The 27,169-nt window shown below is 47.5% G+C and overlaps 1 protein-coding gene across 1 annotated transcript in view; it reads right to left on the reverse strand.

The window, feature by feature from the left end:
• GFM1 (G elongation factor mitochondrial 1) overlaps positions 1-26,894 on the reverse strand; it is a 102,719-nt gene extending 75,825 nt beyond the window's left edge. The window contains exons 1-4 of the mRNA XM_038749095.1: positions 26,788-26,894; positions 11,657-11,809; positions 10,856-10,988; positions 4,641-4,845 (exon numbers count right to left, since the gene is read on the reverse strand). Coding sequence (XP_038605023.1) covers positions 4,641-4,845; positions 10,856-10,988; positions 11,657-11,809; positions 26,788-26,847 — 551 coding nt within the window. The 5' untranslated portion in view covers positions 26,848-26,894. The remainder of the gene's footprint in view (positions 1-4,640; positions 4,846-10,855; positions 10,989-11,656; positions 11,810-26,787) is intronic.
• Between the last annotated feature and the right edge of the window lie 275 nt (positions 26,895-27,169).

A 27,169-nucleotide genomic window follows, 5' to 3' on the forward strand; every position in this document is an offset into this window, starting at 1 on the left:
TCTGCACACAGTAAGCGCTCAATAAATACAATTGATTGATTGATTGGAGGCATGAGATGGAGGACAACCATGGGAGGGAAGCCGTTTGGGCAGAGCAAGGGCCCAGGAATCAGAAGGACTCGGGTTCTATTGCCAGCTCCACCATGTGTCTGCTCTGTGGCCTTGGGCAATTTACTTCATTTTTCTGGGCCTCGGTTACCTCATCTGTAAAATGGGGATTAAGACTGTAAGCCCTATGTGGGATAGGGACCGTGTCCAACCTGATTAGCTTGGACCTACCCGAGCACTTGTTAAAGTACTTGGCACAGAGTCAGCACTGGACAAATGGCATAAAAAAAGGGGGGGAAGTGGGAGGGAGACTGAGTCAAGCATGCCTCTCCCACTCCGCAGCGCCCAGGTGCTTGCTTTGAACGAAGGGTTTTACTGCAACTGCTCTTTCAGGGGCTACTCTTCAACAAATCACACTTCCCCCCTCTTCATCTAAAGCCCTACTGAAGGCTCACCTCCTCCAGGAGGCCTTCCCAGACTAAGCCCCGCTTTTCCTCAGCTCCCTCTCCATCACCCCAACTCATTCCCTTTGCTCTACACCCCCGCCCCACAGCCCTTGCGTATATATGTAATATCTATAATTCTATTTATATTAATGCCTGTTTACTTGTTTTGGTGATTATATATATATATATATATATATATATATATATATATATAATTATTTTTATTTATACTGGTGCTATTCATGCCTGTTTACTAGATTTTGATGTCTGTCTCCCCACTTCTAGACTGTGAGCCTGTTGTGGGCAGGGATGGTCTCTCTTTGTTGCCAAGCTGTACTTTCCAAGCGCTTAGTACAGTGCTCTGCACACAGTAGGCACTCAATAAATACAACTGAATAAATGAATGAAGAGAGCTGGCCTACATCCCCCTGCCTGGAATCCCAGAGAGCAGACCCACCAGTCAGGAGAGAAAAGCCACAGGCTGGATCTGCCAGCCCACGAGGAGAGAGGCGGGCTTAGCTGGACTCTCTCCTGCTGAGATGATTGCTTCTCCGCGGAAAATAACAAGCTGAACGATCAATCAATGATATTTACTGAGCGTTTACTGTGTGTAGAGCCCTGGACTGAGTGTTTAGGAGAGTACAATACAATAGAGTTGGCAGCTATAATCCCTGCCCACAAGGAACTTACAGTCTACAGGGGGAGAGAGACATGAAAATAGATCCCTAACAGAGAAGCAGCGGGGCTCAGTGGAAAAGAGCCCGGGCTTTGGAGTCAGAGGTCATGGGTTCAAATCCCGGCTCCGCCACTTGTCAGCTGTGTGACCTTGGGCAAGTCACTTAACTTCTCTGTGATGAAAATGGGGATGAAGACTGGTGGGCCTCAGTTCCCTCATCTGCAAAATGGGGATGAAGACTGTGAGCCCCCCGTGGGACAACCTGATCACCTTGTAACCTCCCCAGCGCTTAGAACAGTGCTTTGCATAGTAAGCGCTTAATAAATGCCATTATTATTATTATTATTATCCCTAATCTATTTTAGGGATAGGGAAAATATTAGAGTACAGGGATATGTACATAGGTACTCTGGGACTGGGGTAAATCGAAGTGCTTAAGGAGCACACAGCTAAATTCATAGTTGTAGAGGGAAGGGTGGATAAAGAAAGACTGACTGTGTGTCTCGAGGTGGGGCAGGGAGCTACCCCAGTACTTACAACAGTGTGTGACACAAAGCAAGCACTTTTTATAACAATAATAATGGGCTTAGTCTGGGAAGGCCTCTCGGAGATGTGATTTTAGGAGCCTTCTCGGGGTGGGGAGAGTTGGGCCATTGGATAGAGAAGCAGCATGGCTCAGTGGAAAGAGAACGGGCTTGGGAGTCAGAGGTCATGGGTTCTAATCCCGGCTCCCCCACATGTCTGCTGTGTGACCTTGGGCAAATCTATGAGCCTCAGTCACCTCATCTATAAAATGGGGATTAAGACTGTGAGCCCCACGTGGGACGTGATCACCATGCATCCCCCCGGCGCTTAGAACACGGCTTTGCACACAGAAAGCGCTTAACAAACGCCATCATCATCATCATTATTATTAGATAGGGAGGGAGTGGGTGTTCCAGGCCTGAGGAATATGGGCCAGGGATCGGTGACGGGATAGATGAGATGGAGGACCAGAGAGCCGAGGGGTGTTAGGGGAGTGGAGAGATTGGGCTGGGTTTTGGTAGGGGGTCAGCTGGGTGACTTGGAGAGTCAACGGAGGTAAGTAGGTCGGTCAGGTATGAGTGACTTGGAGAGTCAACGTCGGTAAGTAGGTAGGTCAGGTATGAGAGCCAACAACACTCGGCTGAATGCCAGAGAGCCTGGCTGTCTGCCTGGCTCTGGATCCAATTCTGTCTCTTGCCTTCTTCCCACAGTCTCCAACCAATGTCCTTCCCCTTAGAGAAACCCTGTCCCTTAAATAATAATAATAATAATAATAATGGCATTTATTAAGTGCTTACTATGTGCAAAGCACTGTTCTAAGCGCTAGAGGGGATGCAAGGTGATCAGGGTGTCCCACGGGGGGCTCACAGTCTTCATCCCCATTTTACAGATGAGGGAACTGAGGCCCAGAGAAGTTAAGTGACTTGCCCAAAGTCACACAGCTGACAGTTGGCGGAGCTGGGATTTGAACCCATGACCCCTGACTCCAAAGCCCATGCTCTTTCCACTGAGCCACGCTGCTTCTCTAATAATAATATTATAATAATAATATAATTAAATAATTATATAATTCTCTAATAATAATAACTTTGGTATTTGTTAAGCGCTTACTACGTACAAAGCACTGTTCTAAGCACTGGGGAGGATACAAGGTGATCAGGTTGCCCCACGGGGGGGCTCACAATCTAAATCCCCATTTTACAGATGAGGTAACTGAGGCCCAGAGAAGTGAATTGCCTTGCCCAGTCACACAGCTGACAGGCGGCAGAGCCGGGATTAGAACCCATGACCTCTGACTCCTAAGCCCGAGATCTTTCCACTGAGCCACGCTGCTTCTCTAAGCCATCCCTGCAACAACGCATTTATTCTCTAACTTCCTTTTGTTCTATATAGAAAAAACGGACACTCCGTTCTCCTGTAATAATAATAATAATGGCATTTATTAAGCGCTTACTATGTGCAAAGCACTGTTCTGAGCACTGGGGTAGAGACAAGGTAATCAAGTTGTCCCATGTGGGGCTCACAGACGTAATCCCCATTTTCCAGATGAGGTCACAGAGGCACAGAGAAGTGAAGTGACTTGCCCAGAGTCACCCAGCTGACGAGTGGTGGAGCCGGGATTTGAACCCATGACCTCTGACTCCAAAGCCCGGGCTCTTTCCACTGAGCCACGCTGCTTCTCTTAATATTCTTAATATTCTCTTCTGTAATATTGGGATTACCTACCTACCGAACCCTGCGTTACGCACAGTGGGTGTAAACGTGCCTCCGACACTGCCACGTGTACAACCATTTCATCCAACGCCGTTCTACTCAGAAACAGGCGTGTGTTGCCAGAATAATGTTCCCCAATTCGCTAACAGCATTCTACCCAAAATGTGTAGTGAAAACACACTGGGTATACTACATGCTAGTAATAATAATAATAATGATGGCATTTGTTAAGCGCTTACTCTGTGCAAAGCACTGTTCAAAGCGCTGGAGAGGTTACAAGGTAATCAGATTGTAATTTCACATACTATCGCCATACAATAATAACGCTAATGACAGTGGTATTTGCTAAGCACTTACTATGTGCCAGCCACTGTACTAAGCGCTGGCGTAGATACAAACAAATCGGGTTTGACAGTCCCTGTCCCATGCAGGGCTCCCAGTCTCAATCCCCATTTTAAAGATGAGGGAACTGAGACAGAGAGAAGCGCTGGCGTAGATACAAATCGGGTTTGACAGTCCCTGTCCCATGCAGGGCTCACAGTCAATCAATCAATCAATCAATCGTATTTATTGAGCGCTTACTATGTGCAGAGCACTGTACTAAGAGCTTGGGAAGTACAAACTGGCAACACATAGAGACGGTCCCTACCCAACAGTGGGCTCACAGTCTAAAAGGGGGAGACAGAGAACAGAACCAAACATACCAACAAAATAAAATAAATGGGATAGAAATGTACAAGTAAAATAAATAAATAGAGTAATAAATATGTACAACCATATATACATATATACAGTCTCAATCCCCATTTTAAAGATGAGGGAACTGAGACAGAGAGAAGCGCTGGCGTAGATACAAATCGGGTTTGACAGTCCCTGTCCCATGCAGGGCTCCCAGTCTCAATCCCCATTTTAAAGATGAGGGAACTGAGACAGAGCGAAGTGACTTGCTCAAAATTACACAGCAGATACGTGGCCGAGCCGGGAGCTCTTTTAAGTGCGCCCGGGACAAATTTATAGCCACACACCCTGCTTTTACCTAGGAATGGGTTCGTCTTAGGGCTCCCTAATTTTATAAATAAGCTCTCAATTGATACGAACGAGAAACCCGCTCGGTCTCACAAGCAGGGCCCGGCAAAATGAGGGTGAAGCCCCGTAATCGGTGTCCGATAACCGTCTCGGTGACACGGGAGACGGAGGTTTCCCCTTCACGCTATTTTACCAATCGTCGGTACCTCATCTGCTGTAATGCTCTGAACGGGTTAGACCCCATTCGGTCCAGCTTGTTGATGAATGTTAAAAACGGGACGTCATAACGCTTCATCTGGCGGTTCACAGTCATGGTTTGGCACTGAACTCCCCCGACGGCACAGAGGACGAGGATCGCGCCATCCAACACTCTCAGGGCTCGTTCCACTTCGATGGTGAAGTCCACGTGCCCTGAATGACGCGAGAAGCGGAAAGGGTAGGCGGGCGACACAAGGAGGACAGTAAGCGCTTAGTACAGCGCTCTGCACACGGTGAGTGCTCAATAAATACGATCGATGACGAGGAGAGGCACCGATTCATTAACTGGCCTCTACTGGGGCAAATTCTCCGATTAAATTCTTCTACCCACCCTGGGAAGTCAGTGGTAATGCCAGCTTCCCTAAGTTAGGACTTCTAGGACCAGTCAGAATGAAAGGTTTGTTTCCCTACAGCCATTTAATCAACGGCTCTCTGCTGAGATAGCACTTAGCCGTGTGACTCTGGGCAAGTCACTTCACTTCTCGGTGCCTCAGTTACCTCATCTGTAAAATGGGGATGAAGACTGTGAGGCCCCCGTGGGACAACCTGATCCCCTTGTGACCTCCCCAGCGCTTAGAACAGTGCTTTGCACATAGTAAGTGCTTAATAAATGCCATTATTATTATCCTACATCTCACTTCGACTACTGCGTCAGCCTCCTCGCTGGCATCCCTGGGTACCGTCTCTCCCCAGTCCAGTTCTTACTTTATTTTGCTGCCCGGATCATTTTTTAAAAAGCATTAAGTCCACGTTTCCCCATTCAAGTCAGCCAGTTAACCATATTCATTAATAATAATGACGGCATTTGCTAAGCGCTTACTATGTGCCAAGCACTGTTCAAAGCACTGGAGCAGATACAAGGTAATCAGGTTGTCACGGTCTGAATATGCTGCCAATTTGTACTTCCCAAGCGCTTAGTACAGTGCTCTGCACATAGTAAGCGCTCAATAAATACGGTTGATGATGATGATGATGAATCCCCATTTTACAGATGAGGTAGCTGAAGCTCAGAAGTGACTTGCCCAAAGTCACACAGTTGATAGATGACAGAGGCAGGATTAGAACTCACAACCACTGTGACCCAAGCCCGCGCTCTTTCCACTAAGCCACGCTGCTTCTCATTGAAGTGCTCGTTGATTGAGCACTTACTGTGCGCAGAGCACTCTGCAAGGCGCTTTGGGAAAGTAGGATATAAAATAAACAGACACATTCCCGGCCACAATGAGCTCATGGTCTAGAGGGGGAGATAGACATTAATATAAATGAATATAAATTAATATAAATGTCTCCCCCTTCTCGACTGTGAGCCCACTGTTGGGTAGGGACCGTCTCTATATGTTGCCAACTTGGACTTCCCAAGCGCTTAGTACAGTGCTCTGCACACAGTAAGTGCTCAATAAATATGATTGATTGATTGGTAAATAAATTACAAGAATCTCCAATGGCTAGTCACTCACCTCCGTATCCATAAGAAACATCTCACCATCAGCTACAAATCATTTAATAATAATAATAATAATAATAATGGCATTTATTAAGCGCTTACTATGTGCAGAGCACTGTTCTAAGCGCTGGGGAATTTACAAGGTGGGCTCCCAGTCTTCATCCCCATTTTACAGACGAGGGAACTGAGGCCCAGAGAAGTGAAGTGACTTCCCCAAAGTCACACAGCTGACAAGTGGTGGAGCCAGGATTTGAACCCATGACCTCTGACTTCAAAGCCCGGGCTTTTTCCACTGAGCCACGCTGCTTCACCTTGCCCTCTATCTTACCTCACTAATTCTCCATTCCAACCCAGCCAGCAGACCTCGCTCTTCTAATGCCAGCCTATTCACTGTACCAGGACCCCATCTATAATAACAATAACGATGGTATTTGCTAAGCGCTTCCTATGTGCCAAGCACTGTTCTAAGCGCTAGGGAGGATACAAGGCGATCAGGCTGTCCCATGTGGGGCTCACAGACTTACTCCCCATTTGACAGATGAGGTCACTGCGGCCCAGAGAAGTTAAGTGGCTTGCCCGAGGTCACACAGCTGACGAGTGGCGGAGCCGGGATTCGAACCCATGACCTCTGACTCCCAAGCCTGCGCCTTTCCACTGAGCCACGCAGAACTTGCCGACCCCTCACCCACACATCTTCCCTCTGGCTTCATATCCGCCAGCCCATCACTCTCTCCACCTTATTAAAATCACAGGTATATATCCGCAATTTATTTCTTTATATTACTGTCTATCTTCCCCTCTACCTTGTTGTGGGCAGGGAATCTATCAGCTCTGTTATAAAGTGCTTGGTACGGTGCTCTGCAAGCAGTAAGCGCTCAATAAATATCATTGAGGGTTCTACGGGGGCTAAGATTTCTCTGCACGTGGGCTGCTGCTGGCAACTCATTGCTTAGCACAGCGCTCTGCACACAGTAGGCGTTCAATAAATACGCTCGAACGAATGAACTCATTCCAGGTAAGCATCCTGACTGAAGGCAGAAAATCCCTTTACATCATAACCGGGGGATAACTGGGATTTGTTGCCAACCTGGGAGAAGCAGCGTGGCTCAGTGGAAAGAGCCCGGGCTTTGGAGTCGGTGGTCGTGGGTTCAAATCCCGGCTCCGCCAATTGTCAGCTGTGTGACCTTGGGCAAGTCACTTCACTTCTCTGGGCCTCAGTTACCTCATCTGTAAAATGGGGGTTGACTGTGAGCCCCCCGTGGGACCTCATCACCTTGTATCCCCCCAGCGCTTAGAACAGTGCTTTGCACATAGTAAGCGCTTAATAGATGCCATTATTAACCTGTACTTCCCAAGCGCTTAGTACAGTGCTCTGCACATAGTAAGTGCTCAATAAATACGATTGAACGAATGAATGAATAACTGTACTGGGCTGTTTTGGAGCAAACGACAAAAGGATGCAGTGTCCAGTGCCTTAATTCAGTCAATTCTGCTACGAACTGAATGAACTACAAATCTAATTCTTCTAATATTCTGTAAATCCCCCCTCCAATCAATCAATCAATTGTATTTATTGAGCATTTACTGTGTGCAGACACTGTACTAAGCGCTTGGGAAGTACAAGTTGGCAACATATAGAGACAGTCCCTACCCAACAGTGGGCTCACAGTCTAAAAAAAAGTCTCCACTTTCTGCCAAGCCCCAAACAGCAGGAAGTACTGCATCCTTTGGCAGAAAGATCGACCATCCAACGATATACCGTGTTCCCACTGGAGAAGCGGCGTGGTTCAGTGGAAAGAGCCCGGGCTTTGGAGTCAGAGGTCCTGGGTTCAAATCCCGGCTCTGCCACTTGTCAGCTGGGTGACTCTGGGCAAGTCACTTCACTTCTCTGTGCCTCAGTTACCTCATCTGTAAAATGGGGATGAAGACTGCGAGCCCCCCGTGGGACAACCTGATCACCATGTAACCTCCCCAGCGCTTAGAACAGTGCTTTGCACATAGTAAGCGCTTAACAAATACCATCCTTAGTGCTTTGCACATAGTAAGCGCTTAATAAATACCAATCAATCAATCAATCGTATTTATTGAGCACTTACTATGTGCAGAGCACTGTACTAAGCGCTTGGGAAGTACAAATTGGCAACATATAGAGACAGTCCCTACCCAACAGTGGGCTCACAGTCTAAAAGGGGGAGACAGAGAACAAAACCAAACATACTAACAAAATAAAATAAATAGATTAATAATAGATAGATTAATAAATACCATTATTATTATTATTATTATTATTCCCAGAAAGGTTTGTGTAGGGGACAGGGATTTAATCAATGGAGACTTCTTTTCAGGGGAGGGCCATACACAGAAAGATTCTGATCACCCTCGGGGGCAGAGATCGGGTCTGCTGCCTCTGCTGTGCTGCATGCTCCCAAGCAGTGTGGCCTAGTGGAGGGAGCACGGGTCTGGGAACCAGCAGGACCTGGGTTCTAATTCCGGCTCCACCACTTGTCCGCTGTGTGACCTCGGGCAAGTCGCCGCACTTCTCTGGGCCTCAGTTCCCTTCAGCTGGAAAATGGGGAGTAAGACTGCGAGTCCCACATGGGACAGGGCCCGGATAGAGCTCAGTGGAGTGCCTGGCGAATAGGAAGTCCTTTACAAATAGCAGTTTTTCTAAAAAAAAGATCTTAGTGCGGTGCTTTACGTACAGTGAGCATTCATCAAATGCCAGCGACTGCCTGATCAAACAAAACCTCCTCACAAGCAGTTTGAGATCTCCACCAAATGGCCCCAGTGTACCCTTCTTTGGTCTCTTTACCCTGCTGTTTTCCGATCCGCTGCCCTCATTCCTCCCCAACTAGCTTAGCCTGCTACCTGAACCCCGCTTTCAGCTCCCCTGCCCCTGTCCCCGTGTTTTTCCCCGAGCTTGGCACTCCCTCCCTCTCCAAATCCAACAGACCACAGCTCTTGCTACACACAAAGCCTTGTAAGGAGGGAACATGTCATCATCATCAATCGTATTTATTGAGCGCTTACTATGTGCAGAGCACATAGTCTCCCAACTCTACTGTATTGTATTCTCCTGAGCGCTCAGTGCGGTGGTCGACACACAGAAAGCGCTCAATAAATACCACAGACTGACCAATTGACCTAGACTGTGGTCTGTAAGCTCGTTGTGGGCAGGGGATGGGTCTCTTCATTGCTGTATTGCATTCCCCCAAGCACGTAATACTGTGTTCTGCACCCAACAGCAGCGTGGCTCAGTGGCGTGAGAATCAATCAATCAATCGTATTTATTGAGCGCTTACTGTGTGCAGAGCGCTGTACTACGCGCTTGGGAAGTACAAGTTGGCAACATATAGAGACAGTCCCTACCCAACAGTGGGTTCACAGTCTAAAAGAAGCAGCGAGGCTCAGTGGAAAGAGCAAAGGCTTTGGAGTCAGAGGTCATGGGTTCAAATCCCGGCTCCGCCAATTGTCAGCTGTGTGAATTTGGGTAAGTCACTTCACTTCTCTGTGCCTCAGTTCATTCATTCAATTGTATTTATTGAGCGCTTACTGTGTGCAAAGCACTGTACTAAGCGCTCAGGAAGTACAAGTTGGCAACATATAGAGACGGTCCCTACCCAACAATGGGCTCACAGTCTAGAAGTTACCTCATCTGTGAAATGGGGATGAAGACTGTGAGCTCCCCTGTGAGACAACCTGATCACCTTGTAACCTCACCAGTGCTGAAAACAATCTGGTTCTATCTCTCATCCTATCCCGACTGGATTACTGCATCAGCCTCCTCTCTGATCTCCCACCCTCCTGTCTCTCCCCACTTCAATCTATACTTCATGCTGCTGCCCACATTACCTTTGTCCAGAAACGCTCTGGGCATATTACTCCCTTCCTCAAAAATCTCCAGTGGCTACCGATCAATCTGCGCATCGGGCAGAAACTCCTCACCCTGGACTTCAAGGCTGTCCATCCCCTCGCCCCCTCCTACCTCACCTCCCTTCTCTCCTTCTACTGCCCAGCCCGCAACCTCCGCTCCTCCACCGCTGATCTCCTCACCGTACCTCGTTCTCGCCTGTCCCGCCGTCGACCCCCGGCCCACGTCCTCCCCCGGGCCTGGAATGCCCTCCCTCTGCCAATCCGCCAAGCTATCTCTCTTCCTCCCTTCAAAGCCCTACTGAGAGCTCACCTCCTCCAGGAGGCCTTCCCACACTGAGCCCCCTCCTTCCTCTCCCCCTCCCCATCCTCCCGCCTTACCTCCTTCCCCTCCCCACAGTACCTGTATATATGTACATATGTTTGTACATATTTATTACACTATTTATTTTACTTGTACATATCTATTCTATTTATTTTATTTTATTAATATGTTTTGTTTTGTTGCCTGTCTCCCCCTTCTACACTGTGAGCCCGCTGTTGGGTAGGGACCGTCTCTATATGTTGCCAACTTGTACTTCCCAAGCGCTTAGGACAGTGCTCTGCACACAGTAAGCGCTCAATAAATACGACTGAATGAATGAATGAATGAAAACAGTGCTTTACGCATGGTAAGCGCTTAAAAAATGCCATCATCATCAGTAAGTGCTCAATAAAGACAAATGAATGACTGATTGCTTGATTGGTGCTTTTGTGACTCAAAGTTTAGAAATGGCTCCTAAATGCCACAGGGAAATACAGAAAGCCCACTCTAAGAAAGCTGCAAGAACCCCTCAAAGGTCAACTCACCTGGTGTATCTATAATGTTGATGTTGACATCTTTCCACATGGTATAGGTGGCTGCGGACTGAATAGTGATCCCTCTTTGTCGTTCCAATTCCATGGAATCCATGACAGCGCCAACGCCATCTTTACCTCTCACCTAAATGTAAAAAAAAGCAGATTTGTTTGTCTTCAATCCGAAAGTCTGTCTATGCAGAACTCCTTCTTGAGGATCTTAATATAACTCAAGGGCAATGTAAGCACAAAAAGAACAGCTGCTGGTCCAGAAGCCGAAAGGATGTTTACCATCCTCACTGAGTCTCCCACTTGAACATGGAATTAGCAATGTAACTAGGTGGAGAAAAGTTTCAAGAACGTATTTGCTCGCTGGGCGCGTTCTCACCATCTGCCCGAGACAGGCAAGCTTCCAACTTAACGGGCCGATGAAGAGTTTAACTGAATCAAAACTCAGGAAGGATTCCTCTGTAGTCTATCGCCTCCTCCTCTAGCCTGCAAACTCCTGGTAGGTAGGGAACCTATCGATCAAAGCGCTTAGTACAGTGCTCAATAAATGCGATTGAATGAATGAATAGTACTGTACTCTCCCAAGTGCCCAGTATAGTGCTCTGCACAGAGTGAGCGCTTGGTAAATACCACTGAATGACGGTTCTATACTTGAGGGCCCATTTATTTCTCCAGGAAATTCTCTTCTTCGCCCAGTTGACTAAATTGTGATAAGAAATTAATCAATCCAAACCAGCTCGTAAGCAGATCCTCCAGGCGTGAAAACCTGGATCGAACCTTGGAAGTCAACTGGGCTTCACCTACCTCGTGCATCTTTGCTATTCTCCCGGTGTAGAAAAGCACTCGTTCTGTTAATGTTGTTTTCCCAGAATCAATGTGAGCCGAAATTCCGATATTTCGGATTTTCTCATTAGGAACAATCTTGGAAGAACTCCATCGGAGACCTTTCCAGAGAACCTGAAAAACAAGGAATTCAAGAGTGTGGACTAGTGGACAAGCAGCTACGGAGAGCATTCAACAACCGGTGGCCTCTTTATTAGTTCCACATGCCTCCCCATGGAAGAACCACCTTTAGTTTAGCTCAAAAATTAAAATCAGGGAAACGGATCTAATTCTCATCTGGGCATTTTTCCCTGCACTTAACACAGCACTTTGCACACAGTAGCCACTTCGCACTACTACCACAAATTTAGTTTTCGATATACCTCTACTACTTTGGTGAGCGTATATTGGTAATTTCTTTCACCTGAAGATCTGAAGGCTTGAAATGGGAACTGAGAATCAATCAATCAATCGTATTTATTGAGCGCTTACTGTGTGCAGAGCACTGTACTAAGCGCTTGGGAAGTACAAGTTGGCAACACATAGAGACAGTCCCTACCCAACAGTGGGCTCACAGTCTAAAACGGGGAGACAGAGAACAAAACCAAACATATTAACAAAATATATGTATATATGTATATATGTTTGTACATATTTATTACTCTATTTATTTATTTATTTTACTTGTACATATCTATTCTATTTATTTTATTTTGTTAGTATATTTGGTTTTGTTCTCTGTCTCCCCCTTTTAGACTGTGAGCCCAATGTTGGGTAGGGACTGTCTCTATATGTTGCCAATTTGTACTTCCCTAGCGCTTAGTACATGCTCTGCACATAGTAAGCGCTCAATAAATACGATTGATGATGATGAAATAGAATAGATATGTACAAGTAAAATAGAGTAATAAATATGTACAAACATATATACAGAATGCGATGACAACTATTTCTTTCATGAAATATAAACTGTCAACAAATGACGGATTGTGTCTTATTGTTGCCATTAAGCCTTTGTTTCGAAAATATAATGTAGGTCTGTTATGAATTTATTCCTACCTTGAAGACCTGGTAAAAACAATAAAATGCATGCGGTATCTACCTAAGCACCTAAGAAACTTACATGAACGGTACTACTGTCTTCCTTTCACATCTGGAAGCACAGAGTAATAATAATAATGATGATGCTGATGATGATGATAATAATGATAATGATAATAATAATAATAATAATAATAATAATAATAATAATAATAATGGAATTTGTTACAAACTTACTATGTGCCAGACACAAGCCCTGCAGTGGTCATAGTCAGATACAGAGAGACATCCCCGATCAGGCTGTCAACAAGAAAGCAGCCAGAAGCAGTGTTGCTCAGTGGAAAGAGTACGGCCTTGGGAGTCAGAGGTCGTGAGTTCTAATCCCGGCTCCGCCACTATTCAGCTGCGTAGCTTTAGGCAAGTCACTCACCTTTCTATGCCTCACTTACCTCATCTGTAAAATGGGGATTAAGACTGTGAGCCTCACGTGGGACAACCTGATTATCTTGTATCACCCCCTGTGCTTAGAACAGTGCCTGGCACATAGTAAGCGCTTAACAAATACCACCATCGTTATTATTACTGTTAGATCTTCTTACTCCTGGGTCCTAAACCCGTAACTGGCATTAAACGATTTAACAAATATGAAGACTCACTTTAAACAGGGGGTTTTTTCCATTCCTAATCGAATTAAAGTAACCCAGTCTGGTATTTTAAAAGGAAACTCGTATTTGCGCAGGTCCACTGTCACAGTTTCCTCCTTTCAAGGCCCTACTGAGAGCTCACCTCCTCCAGGAGGCCTTCCCACACTGAGCCCCTTCCTTCCTCTCCCCCTCGTCCCCCTCTCCATCCCCCCCATCTTACCTCCTTCCCTTCCCCACAGCACCTGTATATATGTATACATGTTTTATACATATTTATTACTCTATTTATTTATTTATTTTACTTGTACATATCTATTCTATTTATTTTGTTAGTATGTTTGGTTTTGTTCTCTGTCTCCCCCTTTTAGACTGTGAGCCCACTGCTGGGTAGGGACTGTCTCTATATGTTGCCAACTTGTACTTCCCAAGCGCTTAGTACAGTGCTCTGCACACAGTAAGCGCTCAATAAATACGACTGATGATCTACGGGCCATACAGAATATCAGACAGGAAGAAAGGACCACAAACAAACAATACTAACTGCGGTATTAGTGAAGTGCTTACTATATGCCAAGCACTGCACTAAGCAGAGTAGGTACATGATAATTAGGTAGGACACAGTCCCTATCTGAAAGACTTGGGGGCGGGGAGGAGGGGAGAGAAGAACAGGTTCTTCATCCCCATTTTGCAAATGAGGAAACTGGGGCACAAAGAAGTGAAGTGACTTGCCCGAGGTCACCTTGCAGGCAAGTGGCAGAGCCAGGATTAGAACCCAGGTCCCCTGACTTCCAGGGCCAAGGTCTTTCCACGAGGACACACTCTTCGCTCTTCAATCAATCAATCGTATTTATTGAGCGCTTACTGTGTGCAGAGCACTGTACTAAGCGCTTGGGAAGGACAAGTTGGCAACATATAGAGACAGTCCCTACCCAACAGTGGGTTCACAAGACATGTGAGGAGAACGACCGTCGGTTTCGCTCCTCCGAGCCGAGTGACGTGGCGGTGGCTTGGCCTCGGGTGGCCACCCGTCGTCTCCGTCTTCGGGGAGCAATGACCCGTGGCTGGCGGGGAGCAGCCCCCTATGGAGGAGCGAGCTGGGTGAGGGGATGGGGGTCTGAGAAGATCAGGTTGCCTGGCCGAGGGTCCCGGTCTCCCCCTTTCCCCTACCGCGGGCTGGGCCCTGCCGCCGCTTTGAAGTCTGAGGTCATGGGTTCAAATCCCCGCTCTGCCAATTGTCACTGTGTGACTTTGGGCAAGTCACCTCACTTCTCTGGGCCTCAGTTCCCTCATCTGTAAAACGGGGATTAAGACTGTGATCCCCCCAGGGGACAACCTGATCACCTTATAACCTCCCCAGCGATTAGAACAGTGCCTCTAGGAGGCCTTCCCAGACTGAGCCCCTTCCTTCCTCTCCCCCTCGCCCCCCTCTCCATCCCCCCCATCTTACCTCCTTCCCTTCTCCACAGCACCTGTATATATGTATATATGTTTGTACATATTTTTTTACTCTATTTATTTATTTATTTTATTTGTACATATCTATTCTATTTATTTTATTTTCTTAGTATGTTTGTTTTTGTTCTCTGTCTCCCCCTTTTAGACTGTGAGCCCACTGTTGGGTAGGGACTGTCTCTATATGTTGCCAATTTGTACTTCCCAAGGGCTTAGTACAGTGCTCTGCACATAGTAAGCGCTCAATAAATATGTTTGATGATGCTTTGCACATAGTAAGCATTTAATAAACGCCATTATTATTATTATTATTATTATCAACCGCAAGATACCCAGATACCTTCTGAATGAAGGGTTGCAACTGGGAAACCAAAAGCGAGGATGGCAAACAATAAAGATACCGTAAAACAGTCTCCGACTATCCCAGCTGAAAATGGAGTCAATTGTGGAGGCCAGACCATCGTGACGCGCCACTATGAGGAAAGGAATGACTCTATGCCAGTACAGAAGATAAGCAAGGGGGCAAAGGAATGACTCTATGCCCATACAGAATGAGAAACAAGGGGGCAAGAGGGCAAACAGCACCAGGTAGAGAAAACATTAAACCTAACAAAGCAAGGAACAGCTTTTATGTGTGCACAAGGTGGCTGGGACTTTTCAGCCACGCGAAGGTGAACTGCTCCTGTCGGTGCAGTGTCGGTGGTGTTTTCTTCAACTACAGAGCACAGGTACGTTTAAGGATCGTGCTTCTGGGTGAAGAGCAACCCCAGACACCGAGGGGGGTACCGCCCATACTGCAAATACAAGAGCGGAAAGGACGTTTCTGCTAAGGCCCCTGGTGGGTCCAAGTAAAACATGTCTTTGCCAGCTATCATAGGTATAGAATCACACACACGCCTAAAATATTAAGACGCCTCTCAACAGTCGATTCCCAGGACCCGTTCTAAAACATCGGCCACTGGCTTTCTCGCCTCCGAATTGCACTTCGTGTAAGTTCGCGGAGTAGCTGACTACACAGGCTCCCTCCACGGCTCCAAGGCATCCCAAGATGATTCACGCTCTTGCGGCCTCCACAGAAATGAAACACAATGCACGTTTTTCTTTTTTTTTGAAGGAATCTCCCTTCCACGAAGGCCCCTGAACCATCGTCTCCTAAGGGACTGCACGAGAGGAGTGTGTGTAAAGAGTTGGGATGAGAGCAAAAATTCCTCACCACTGGCTTTAGAGCACTCCATCACCTTGGCCCCTCAATCAATCGTATTTATTGAGCGCTTACTGTGTGCGGAGCACTGTACTAAGCGCTTGGGAAGTCCAAGTTGGCAACATATAGAGACGGTCCCTACCCAACAGCGGGCTCACAGTCTAAAAGGGGGAGACGGAGAACAAAACCAAACATACTAACAAAATTTCCCTCCTTCTACAGCCCAGCCCACACGCTCTGCTCCTCCCGTGCTAACCCCCTCACTGGGCCTCCATCTCACCTGTCTCGCCGCCGGCCCGCCTCCTGCCTCCTCAAATCAATCAATCAATCAATCGTATTTATTGAGCGCTTACTATGTGCAGAGCACTGTACTAAGCGCTCAAATCCGCCAATTGCTCTCTTATTGACGGCACCCCTCCTCCAAGAGGCCTTCCCAAGCCTTTGTACTTCCCAAGCGCTTAGTACAGTGCTCTGCACACAGTAAGCGCTCGATAAATGCGACTGATTGATTCCCAGTCCAAGCCCCACTTTTCGTCATCTCCTGCTCCCTTCTGCGTCACCCTGACTCGCTCCTTTGCTCTCCCCCTTCACAGGCCCGCAGCACTTGTAATAATAATAATAATAATGATAGCATTTATTAAGCGCTTACTATGTGCAAAGCACTGTTCTAAGCGCTGGGGAGGTTACAGGGCAATCAGGTTGTCCCACAGGGGGCTACAATTGTATATATATCATCATCATCATCGATCGCATTTATTGAGCGCTTACTATGTGCAGAGCACTGTACTAAGCGCTTGGGAAGTACAGATTGGCAACATATAGAGACAGTCCCTACCCAACAGTGGGCTCACGGTCTAAAAGGGGGAGACAGAGAACAAAACCAAACATACTAACAAAATAAAATAAATAGAATAGATAGGTACAAATAAAATAAATAAATAGAGTAATAAATATGTACAAACATATATACATATATACAATTGTGTATATATATATACACAATGAAGAGTGACAGCCCCCGCCCACAACGAGCTCACGGTTTAGAGGTGGGGGAGACAGACATCAATGCAAGTAAATAAAATTACAGATGTATATATATATATATACAATTGTATATATATATATATATACACAATTGTGTATATATATATATATATACACAATTGTATATATATATATATACAATTGTGTGTATATATATACAATTGTGTGTATATATATATATATATATATATATATATATATACATCCGTAATTTTATTTACTTGTATTGATGTCTGTCTCCCCCACCTCTAAACCGTGAGCACGTTGCGGGTGGGGACTGTCACTCTTCATTGTTGCAGTGCACTTTCCCAAGCGCTTAGTACAGTGCTCTGCACTCAGTAAGCGCTTAATAATGAATGAACGAAAGCCTGGAGCTCCCTCGCACCCAGTCCTCACTGCAGCCACCCCTGAGGGGGAGGGAGAGAAGGCGGCAATGCAGCAATCGCTGTTGGGAGAGGCCGGATTCGGCTCGCTGGAAGCCCCCACATCCCAATTTAAACCTAGTTTGGGGAGAGGGGCGTTACACAAAACTGTCTTCGATCGTTTCAAAGCTGTGACAGGAGGCAGCCCCAGGGAAGAGGTGTCCGACCTGGACCAACAAGAATAATAATAATAATAATAATGGCATTTATTAAGCATTTACTATGTGCAAAGCACTGTTCTAAGCACTGGGGAGGTTACAAGGTGATCGGGTTGTCCCCCTGGGGGCTCACAGTCAATCCCCACTTTACAGATGAGGGAACCGAGGCACGGAGAAGTGAAGTGACTCGCCCAAAGTCACCCAGCTGACAGTTGGCGGAGCCGGGATTTGAACCCATGACCTCTGACTCCAAAGCCCGGGCTCTTTCCACTGAGCCACGCTGCTTCTTTAAGAAGCACTTATATAATATAAAAGGAGACCAAATCCAGCTCTCTTCCCCCCTTCAAAGCCCTACTGAGAGCTCACCTCCTCCAGGAGGCCTTCCCAGACTGAGCCCCCTTTCCCTCTGATCCCCCCTCCCCATCGGCCCTACTTCCTCCTTCTGCTCTGCCCCCCTCCCCCCAGCACTTGTGTACATATTTATTATTCTAATTTATTAACGATGCATATATAGCTATAATTCAATTTATCGACTTTGATGCTATTGATGTCTGTCTGATCCTTTTGTTGTCTGTCTCCCCCCTTCTAGACTGGGAGCCCGTTGTGGGGCAGGGACTGTCTCTGTTGCCGACTTGGGCTTCCCAAGCGCTTAGTACAGTGCTCTGCACATAGTAAGCGCTCAATAAATACGACTGACTGAATGAACGAACGAATCGGTCAAGCGGCCCACAGCGGGACAGTATTTAGTCCAATCCTCACAATGAAAAGGATTATCGTGGTCCTCGTTAACCGTTTTCTGGGTGTCAGGCCCTGTACTGGACGCTGGAGAATCAGGATGACCACATTCCCTGGCTCCCGGGGAGCCCACAACCTGGAGGGGAGAAGCAGCGTGGATTTGCGGCAAGGGCCCGGGCTTGGGAGTCGGAGGATGTGGGTTCTAATCCCCGCGCCGCCACTTTCATTCAATCGTATTTATTGAGCGCTTACTGTGTGCAGAGCACTGTGCTAAGCGCTTGGGAAGTACAAGTTGGCCTTGAGCAAGTCACTTAACTTCTCTGAGCCTCAATTACCTCACCTGTAAAACGGGGATTAATAAATAATAATAATGACGGTATTTGCTAAGCGCTTACTACGTGCCAAGCACTGTTCTATAATAATAATAATGATGATGATGGCATTTATTAAGCGCTTACTATGTGCAAAGCACTGTTCTAAGCGCTGGGGAGTTTACAAGGTGATCAGATTGTCCCACGGGGGGGCTCACAGTCTTAATCCCCATTTTACAGATGAGGTAACTGAGGCCCAGAGAAGTGAAGTGACTTGCCCAAAGTCACACAGCTGACAAGTGGCGGAGCCGGGATTTGAACCCATGACCTCTGACTCCAACGCCCGGGCTCTTTCCACTGAGCCATGTTGCTTCCCATAAACACTAAGCACTGGGGGGAGATTCAAGGTGATCAGGTTGTCCACGTGGGGCTCACAGTCTTAATCCCCGTGTTACAGATGAGGAAACTGAGGCCCAGAGAAGTGAAGTGCCTTGCCCAAAGTCACACAGCTGACAAGCGGCGGAGCCAGAATTAGAACCCACGACCTCTCCCTCCCAAGCCCGGGCTCTTACCACTGAGCCACGCTGCTTCTCACTCGCCACTTGTCTGCTGTGTGACCTTGGGCAAGTCACTTCGATTCTCCGGGCCTGTTACCTCATCTGTAAAATAGGGACTATAAATACATAATAATGATGGCATTTATTAAACGCTTACTATGTGCAAAGCACTGTTCTAAGCACTGGGGAGTTTACAAGGTGATCAGATTGTCCCACGGGGGGCTCACAGTCTTCATCCCCATTTTACAGATGAGGTCACTGAGGCCCAGAGAAGTGAAGTGCCTTGCCCAAAGTCACACAGCTGACAAGCGGCGGAGCCAGAATTAGAACCCACGACCTCTCCCTCCCAAGCCCGGGCTCTTTCCACTGAGCCACGCTGCTTCTCACTCGCCACTTGTCTGCTGTGTGACCTTGGGCAAGTCACTTCACTTCTCCGGGCCTGTTACCTCATCTGTAAAATGGGGACTATAAATAAATAATAAATAATGATGGCATTTGTTAAGCGCTTACTATGTACCAAGCACTGTTCTAAGCGCTGGGGAGGAGACAAGGTGATCAGATTGTCCCACGGGGGGCTCACAGTCTTCATCCCCATTTTACAGATGAGGTAACTGAGGCCCAGAAGTGACTTGCCCAAAGTCACACAGCTGACAAGCGGCGGAGCCAGAATTAGAACCCACGACCTCTCCCTCCCAAGCCCGGGCTCTTTCCACTGAGCCACGCTGCTTCTCACTCGCCACTTGTCTGCTGTGTGACCTTGGGCAAGTCACTTCACTTCTCCGGGCCTGTCACCTCATCTGTAAAATGGGGACTAGAAATAAATAATAAATAATGATGGCATTTGTTAAGCGCTTACTATGTACCAAGCACTGTTCTAAGCGCTGGGGAGGAGACAAGGTGATCAGATTGTCCCACGGGGGGCTCACGGTCTTCATCCCCATTTTACAGATGAGGGAACTGAGGCCCAGAGAAGTGAAGTGACTTCGCCAAGGTCACACGGCTGACAAGCGGCAGGGCCGGGATTAGAACCCACGACGTCTGACTCGCAAGCCTGCGCTCTTTCCACTGCTTCTCTGCCAACTTGTATGTTGCCAACTTGTACTTCCCAAGCGCTTAGTCCAGTGCTCTGCACACAGTAAGCGCTCAATAAATACGACTGATTGATTGATTGCTTCTCCATTTCTAAGGAAGAAACGAACGAGACTGGGGGAAGTGACCCGTCCAAGGTCAGGCAGCAGGCGGGGGGTGGGATGAGAGCAGTTAATGGCCCACGGGGAGCACTGACCCGACCCCGTCATTCACTCATTCAATCGTATTTATTGAGCGCTCACTGTGTGCACAGCACTGTACTAAGCGCTTGGGAAGTCCAAGTCGGCAACGTCTAGAGACGGTCCCTACCCAACAGCGGGCTCACAGTCTAGAAGGGGGAGACAGACAACAAAACAAAACACGGAGACAGGTGTCCAAACCGTCAGAATAAACAGAATTACAGCTACACGCACATCATAGCGCTTAGTACAGTGCTCTGCACACAGTAAGCGCTCAATAAATATGATTGATGATGATGATGATCATAAGCTTGCTGTGACTCTAAGCTCCTTGGGAGCAGGGAACACGTCTACCAGATCTGTTATATCGTACTCGCCCAGCTTAGTACAGTGCTCTGCCCTCAGCGAGCGCTCAGTAGATACCACTGATTGACTGTATATACGTCTGTACAGATTTATTACTCTATTTTATTTGTACGTATTTATTCCATTTATTTTATTTTATTAATATGTTTTGTTTTGTTGCCTGTCTCCCCCTTCTAGACTGTGAGCCTGCTGTTGGGTAGGGACTGTCTCTAGATGTTGCCAACTTGGACTTCCCAAGAGCTTAGTACAGTGCTCTGCACACAGTAAGCGCTCAATAAATACAACTGAATGAATGAATGAATGGTAGTAAATGTGTACGAATAAAATAAACACAGTAACAAATCTGTACAAATATATACAAGTGCTGTGGGGAGGGGAAGGAGGTGTGGCGGGGGGCGATGGGGAGGAGCCTCAGTGTGGCTCAGTGGCAAGAACCCGGGCTTGGGAGTCAGAGGTCACGGGTTCTAATCCCGACCCTGCCACTTAATAATAATAATAGTAATAATAATAATAATGATGGCATTTACTAAGCGCTTACTATGTGGCAAGCACTGTTCTAAGCACTGGGGAGGATACAAGGTGATCAGGTTGTCCCCCGGGGGGCTCACAGTCTTCATCCCCATTATACAGATGAGGGAACTGAGGCCCAGAGAAGTGAAGTGACTCGCCCAAAGTCACACAGCTGACAACTGGCGGAGCAGGGATTCGAACCCATAACCTCTGACTCCAAAGCCCGAGCTCTTTCCACTGAATCAAGCTGCTTCTCTTAATAATAATGATGGCGTTTGTTAAGCGCTTACTATGTGCAAAGCACTGTTCTAAGCACTGGAAAGGATACAACGTGATCAGGTTGTCCCATGTGGGGCTCACAATCTTAACCCCCATTTTACAGATGAGGGCACTGAGGCCCAGAGAAGTGAAGTGACTCGCCCAAAGTCACACAGCTGACAACTGGCTGAGCCGGGATTTGAACCCATAACCTCTGATTCCAAAGCCCGAGCTCTTTCCACTGAGCCAAGCTGCTTCTCTTAATAATAATGATGGTATTTGTTAAGCGCTTACTATGTGCAAAGCACTGTTCTAAGCACTGGAGAGGATACAAGGTGATCAGGTTGTCCCATGTGGGGCTCACAATCTTAACCCCCATTTTACAGATGAGGGAACTGAGGCCCAGAGAAGTGAAGTGACTCGCCCAAAGTCACACAGCTGACAACGGTCTGAGTCGGAATTTGAACCCATGACACTTGCCAACTGTGTGACCTTGGGCAAGTCACTTCTCATCTGGGAGTCAGTGACCTCATCAGCAAAATGGGACTAATAAATAAATGATAATAATAATGATGGCATTTGTTAAGCGCTTACTACTTGCAAAGCACTGTTCTAAACACTGGGGAGGATACAAGGTGATCAGGTTGTCCCACATGGGGCTCACAGTCTTCACCACCACTTTACAGATGAGGAAACTGAGGCCCAGAGAAGTGACGTGACTTGCCCAAAGTCACTCGGCTGACAACTTTCTGAGTCAGGATTTAAACCCATGACACTTGTCAACTGTGTGGCCTTGGGCAAGCCACTTCTCTTATCTGGGCCTCAGTGACCTCATCTGTAAATCGGGGATTAATAAATCAATAATAATAATGATGGCATTTGTTAAGCGCTTACTATGTGCAGAGCACTGTTCTAAATGCTGGGAAGGATACAGGGTGATCAGGTTGTCCCTCGTGGGGCTCACGGTCTTCACCCCCACTTTACAGATGAGGGAACTGAGGCCCAGAGAAGTGAAGCGACTTGCCCAAAGTCACACAGCTGACAAGCGGCGGAGCAGGGATTTGAACTCATGACCTCTGACTCCAAAGCCCGGGCTCTTTCCACTGAGCCACGCTGCTTCTCTGTATACATACATATATATTTGTACATATTTACTACTGTCTTTATTTTACTTGCACATATTTATTCTATTTATTTTATTTTGTGAATATGTTTTGTTTCGCCGTCTGTCTCCACCTTCGAGACTGTGAGCCCGCTGTTGGGTCGGGACCGTCTCTAGATGTTGCCGACTTGTCCTTCCCAAGCGCTTAGTCCAGTGCTCCGCACACAGTTGGCGCTCAATAAAGACGATTGAATGAATGAATGAAGCGACTTGTCCCAAGTCACCCAGTTTATTTATTTTATTTGTACATATTTATTCTATTTATTTTATTTTGTTAATATGTTTTGTTTTGTTCTCTGTCTCCCCCTTCTAGACTGTGAGCCCACTGTTGGGTAGGGACCGTCTCTATATGTTGCCAACTTGTACTTCCCAAGCGCTTAGTACAGTGCTCTGCACACAGTAAGCGCTCAATCTATACGATTGATTGATTGGTAGGGACCGGCTCTATATGTTGCCCACTTGTCCTTCCCAAGCGCTTAGTCCAGTGCTCTGCACACAGTCAGCGCCCAATAAATACGATTGAATGAATGAGTGAATGAATGAGTGAATGAATGAATGAATGAATGAATGAATGAAGTGACTTACCCCAAGTGACCCAGGTGACGACTGTCAGAGGTGGGATTTGAACCCACGACCTCCGGCTCCCCAGCCCGTGCTGTTTCCAAATCCGTTGCCATCTTGTACTTCCCATCTTGAGAAGCAGCGTGGCTCAGTGGGAAGAGCCCGGGCTTGGGAGTCGGAGGTCGTGGGTTCAAATCCTGGCTCCGCCACTTGTCTGCTGTGTGACCTTGGGCAAGTCACTTCAATTCTCTGAGCCTCAGTGACCTCATCTGTAAAATCGGGACGAAGACTGTGAGCCCCACGAGGGACAACCTCATCACCTTGTATCCCCCCCAGCGCTTAGAACAGTGCTTTGCACATAGTAAGCGCTTAACAAATGCCATCATTATTATTATTATTCGCAAACACTTAGTACAGTGCTCTGCACACAGTAAGCGCTCAATAAATACAATTGATTGATTGATTGGTAGGGACCGGCACTATATGTTGCCCACTTGTGCTTCCCAAGCGCTTAGTCCAGTGCTCCGCACACAGTCAGCGCTCAATAAATACGATTGAATGAATGAGTGAGTGAATGAATGAATGAATGAAGTGACTTGCCCCAAGTGACCCAGCTGACGACTGTCAGAGGCGGGATTTGAACCCACGACCTCCGGCTCCCCAGCCCACGCTGTTTCCAAATCCATTGCCATCTTGTCCTTCCCATCTTGAGAAGCAGCGTGGCTCAGTGGGAAGAGCCCAGGCTTGGGAGTCGGAGGTTGTGGGTTCGAATCCCGGCTCCACCACTTGTCTGCTGTGTGACCTTGGGCAAGGCACTTCACTTCTCTGAAGCCTCAGTTCCCTCATCTGTAAAATGGGGATGAAGACTGTGAGCCCCACGAGGGACAACCTCATCACCTTGTAGCCTCCCCAGCGCTTAGAACAGTGCTTTTTGTCTCCCCCTTTTAGACTGTGAGCCCCCTGTTGGGTAGGGACTGTCTCTATATGTCGCAAATTTGTACTTCCCAAGCGCTTAGTCCAGTGCTCTGCACACAGTAAGCGCTCAATAAATACGATTGATGATGATGCTTTGCACATAGTAAGCGCTTAACAAATGCCATCATTACTATTATTATTCGCAAGTGCTTAGTACAGCGCTCTGCACACAGTAAGCGCTCAATAAATACGATTGATGATGATGATGATGCTTTGCACATAGTAAGCGCTTAACAAACGCCATCATTATTATTATTATTCGCAAGCGCTTAGTACAGTGCTCTGCACACAGTAAGCGCTCAATAAATACGATTGATGATGATGATGATGCTTTGCACACAGTAAGCGCTTAACAAATGTCATCATTATATTATTTGCAAGCGCTTAGTCCAGTGCTCTGCACACAGTAAGCGCTCAATAAATACGATTGATGATGATGATGATGCTTTGCACATAGTAAGCGCTTAACAAATGTCATCATTATTGTTATTATTCACAAGCGCTTAGTCCAGTGCTCTGCACACAGTAAGCGCTCAATAAATACGATTGATTGATTGATTGGAGACGAAGACTGTGAGCCCCTGGGGGGTCAACCCGATGACCTTGTACCCCCCCCCGCCTCCCCACCCCCTCAGCGCTCAGGACACTGCCGGCCACGTAGTAAGCGCTACCCACAGGCCATCCTCCTCCTTCAACTGGTCGTATTTAGTGAGCGCTTACTGGGTGCGGAGCACTGCACTAAGCGCTCTGGAGTCAGAGGTCGTGGGTTCAAATCCCGGCTCCGCCACTTGTCAGCTGGGTGACCTTGGGCGAGTCACTTCACTTCTCTGGGCCTCAGTTCCCTCATCTGTCAAATGGGGATGAAGACTGTGAGCCCCCCATGGGACAACCTGATCACCTTGTAACCTCCCAAGTGCTCAGAACAGTGCTTTGCACATAGTAAGCGCTTAATAAATGCTATCGTTATTATTATTATTGTTTTCATTACCGGCTCCTGTCGCTACTGCTGTGGTACACCAAAGGTATCAGATCATCATCATCATCAATCGAATTTATTGAGCGCTTACTATGTGCAGAGCACTGGACTAAGCGCTTGGGAAGTACAAAATACGATCGAATGAATGAACGTTCATGCAACTCAATGAGATATATGTGTTTCCCGTTCACTGCTCTGGCACACCAAGGGTATCAGATAAATACGACTGAATGAATGAACGTTCGCGCAACTCAATGAAGTCTAGAGCCCGGGCTTTGGAGTCAGAGGTCGTGGGTTCGAATCCCGCCCCCGCCACTTGTCAGCTGGGTGACCTTGGGCGAGTCACTTCACTTCTCTGGGCCTCAGTTCCCTCATCTGTCAAATGGGGATGAAGACTGTGAGCCCCCCATGGGACAACCTGATCACCTTGTAACCTCCCAAGTGCTTAGAACAGTGCTTTGCACATAGTAAGCGCTTAATAAATGCTATCGTTATTATTATTATTGTTTTCATTACCGGCTCCTGTCGCTACTGCTGTGGCACACCAAAGGTATCAGATAAATACGATCGAATGAATGAACGTTCATGCAACTCAATGAGATAGATGTGTTTCCCGTTCACTGCTCTGGCACACCAAGGGTATCAGATAAATACGACTGAATGAATGAACGTTCGCGCGACTCAATGAAGCATAGAGCCCGGGCTTTGGAGTCAGAGGTCGTGGGTTCGAATCCCGCCCCCGCCACTTGTCAGCTGGGTGACCTTGGGCGAGTCACTTCACTTCTCTGGGCCTCAGTTCCCTCATCTGTCAAATGGGGATGAAGACTGTGAGCCCCCCATGGGACAACCTGATCACCTTGTAACCTCCCAAGTGCTTAGAACAGTGCTTTGCACATAGTAAGCGCTTAATAAATGCTATCGTTATTATTATTATTGTTTTCATTACCGGCTCCTGTCGCTACTGCTGTGGTACACCAAAGGTATCAGATCATCATCATCATCAATCGTATTTATTGAGCGCTTACTATGTGCAGAGCACTGGACTAAGCGCTTGGGAAGTACAAAATACGATCGAATGAATGAAGGTTCATGCAACTCAATGAGATAGATGTGTTTCCCGTTCACTGCTCTGGCCCACCAAGGGTATCAGATAAATACGACTGAATGAATGAACGTTCGCGCAACTCAATGAAGTCTAGAGCCCGGGCTTTGGAGTCAGAGGTCGTGGGTTCGAATCCCGCCCCCGCCACTTGTCAGCTGGGTGACCTTGGGCGAGTCACTTCACTTCTCTGGGCCTCAGTTCCCTCTTCTGGAAAATGGGGATGAAGACTGTGAGTCCCCCGTGGGACAACCTGATCACCTTGTAACCTCCCCAGCGCTTAGAACAGGGCTGTGCACATAGTAAGCGCTTAACAGATGCCATCACTATTATTATTATTATTATTATTAATTATTCTCAGTGTGATAATTACCTGGTGGCGGGGTGTGGCCTGACGTCCCCGGAGGGCGCACCGGGCGCGGAGCAGCCACATGGCGCTGGGGGGGGAGGAGACGACCCCGCTGACGAGAGGCCCGTCCCCCTCAGGCCGGATCCTCCACTTCCGGCCGCCCCCTCCACTTCCGGGACCAACGGGGCGGGGCCCGTGACGTCACTCCGAGGGCGGGGCCTCGTCCCCGCCCAATCCCTGCGGGGCGCGGGCTGTGACGTCACGGGGAGGGCGCGGTCTTGTCCCGTCCAGCCCTTTCGGGGGCGGGGCCCGTGGCGTCACGCAGAGGGCGGGGCCCCGTCCCGCCCAACCCCTGCAAGGCGCGAGCAGTGACGTCACCGGGAGGGCGCGGCCTTGCCCCGCCAAA

The sequence above is a fragment of the Tachyglossus aculeatus genome, chromosome 1, assembly GCF_015852505.1.
Source record: "Tachyglossus aculeatus isolate mTacAcu1 chromosome 1, mTacAcu1.pri, whole genome shotgun sequence".
Lineage (NCBI taxonomy): Eukaryota > Metazoa > Chordata > Mammalia > Monotremata > Tachyglossidae > Tachyglossus > Tachyglossus aculeatus.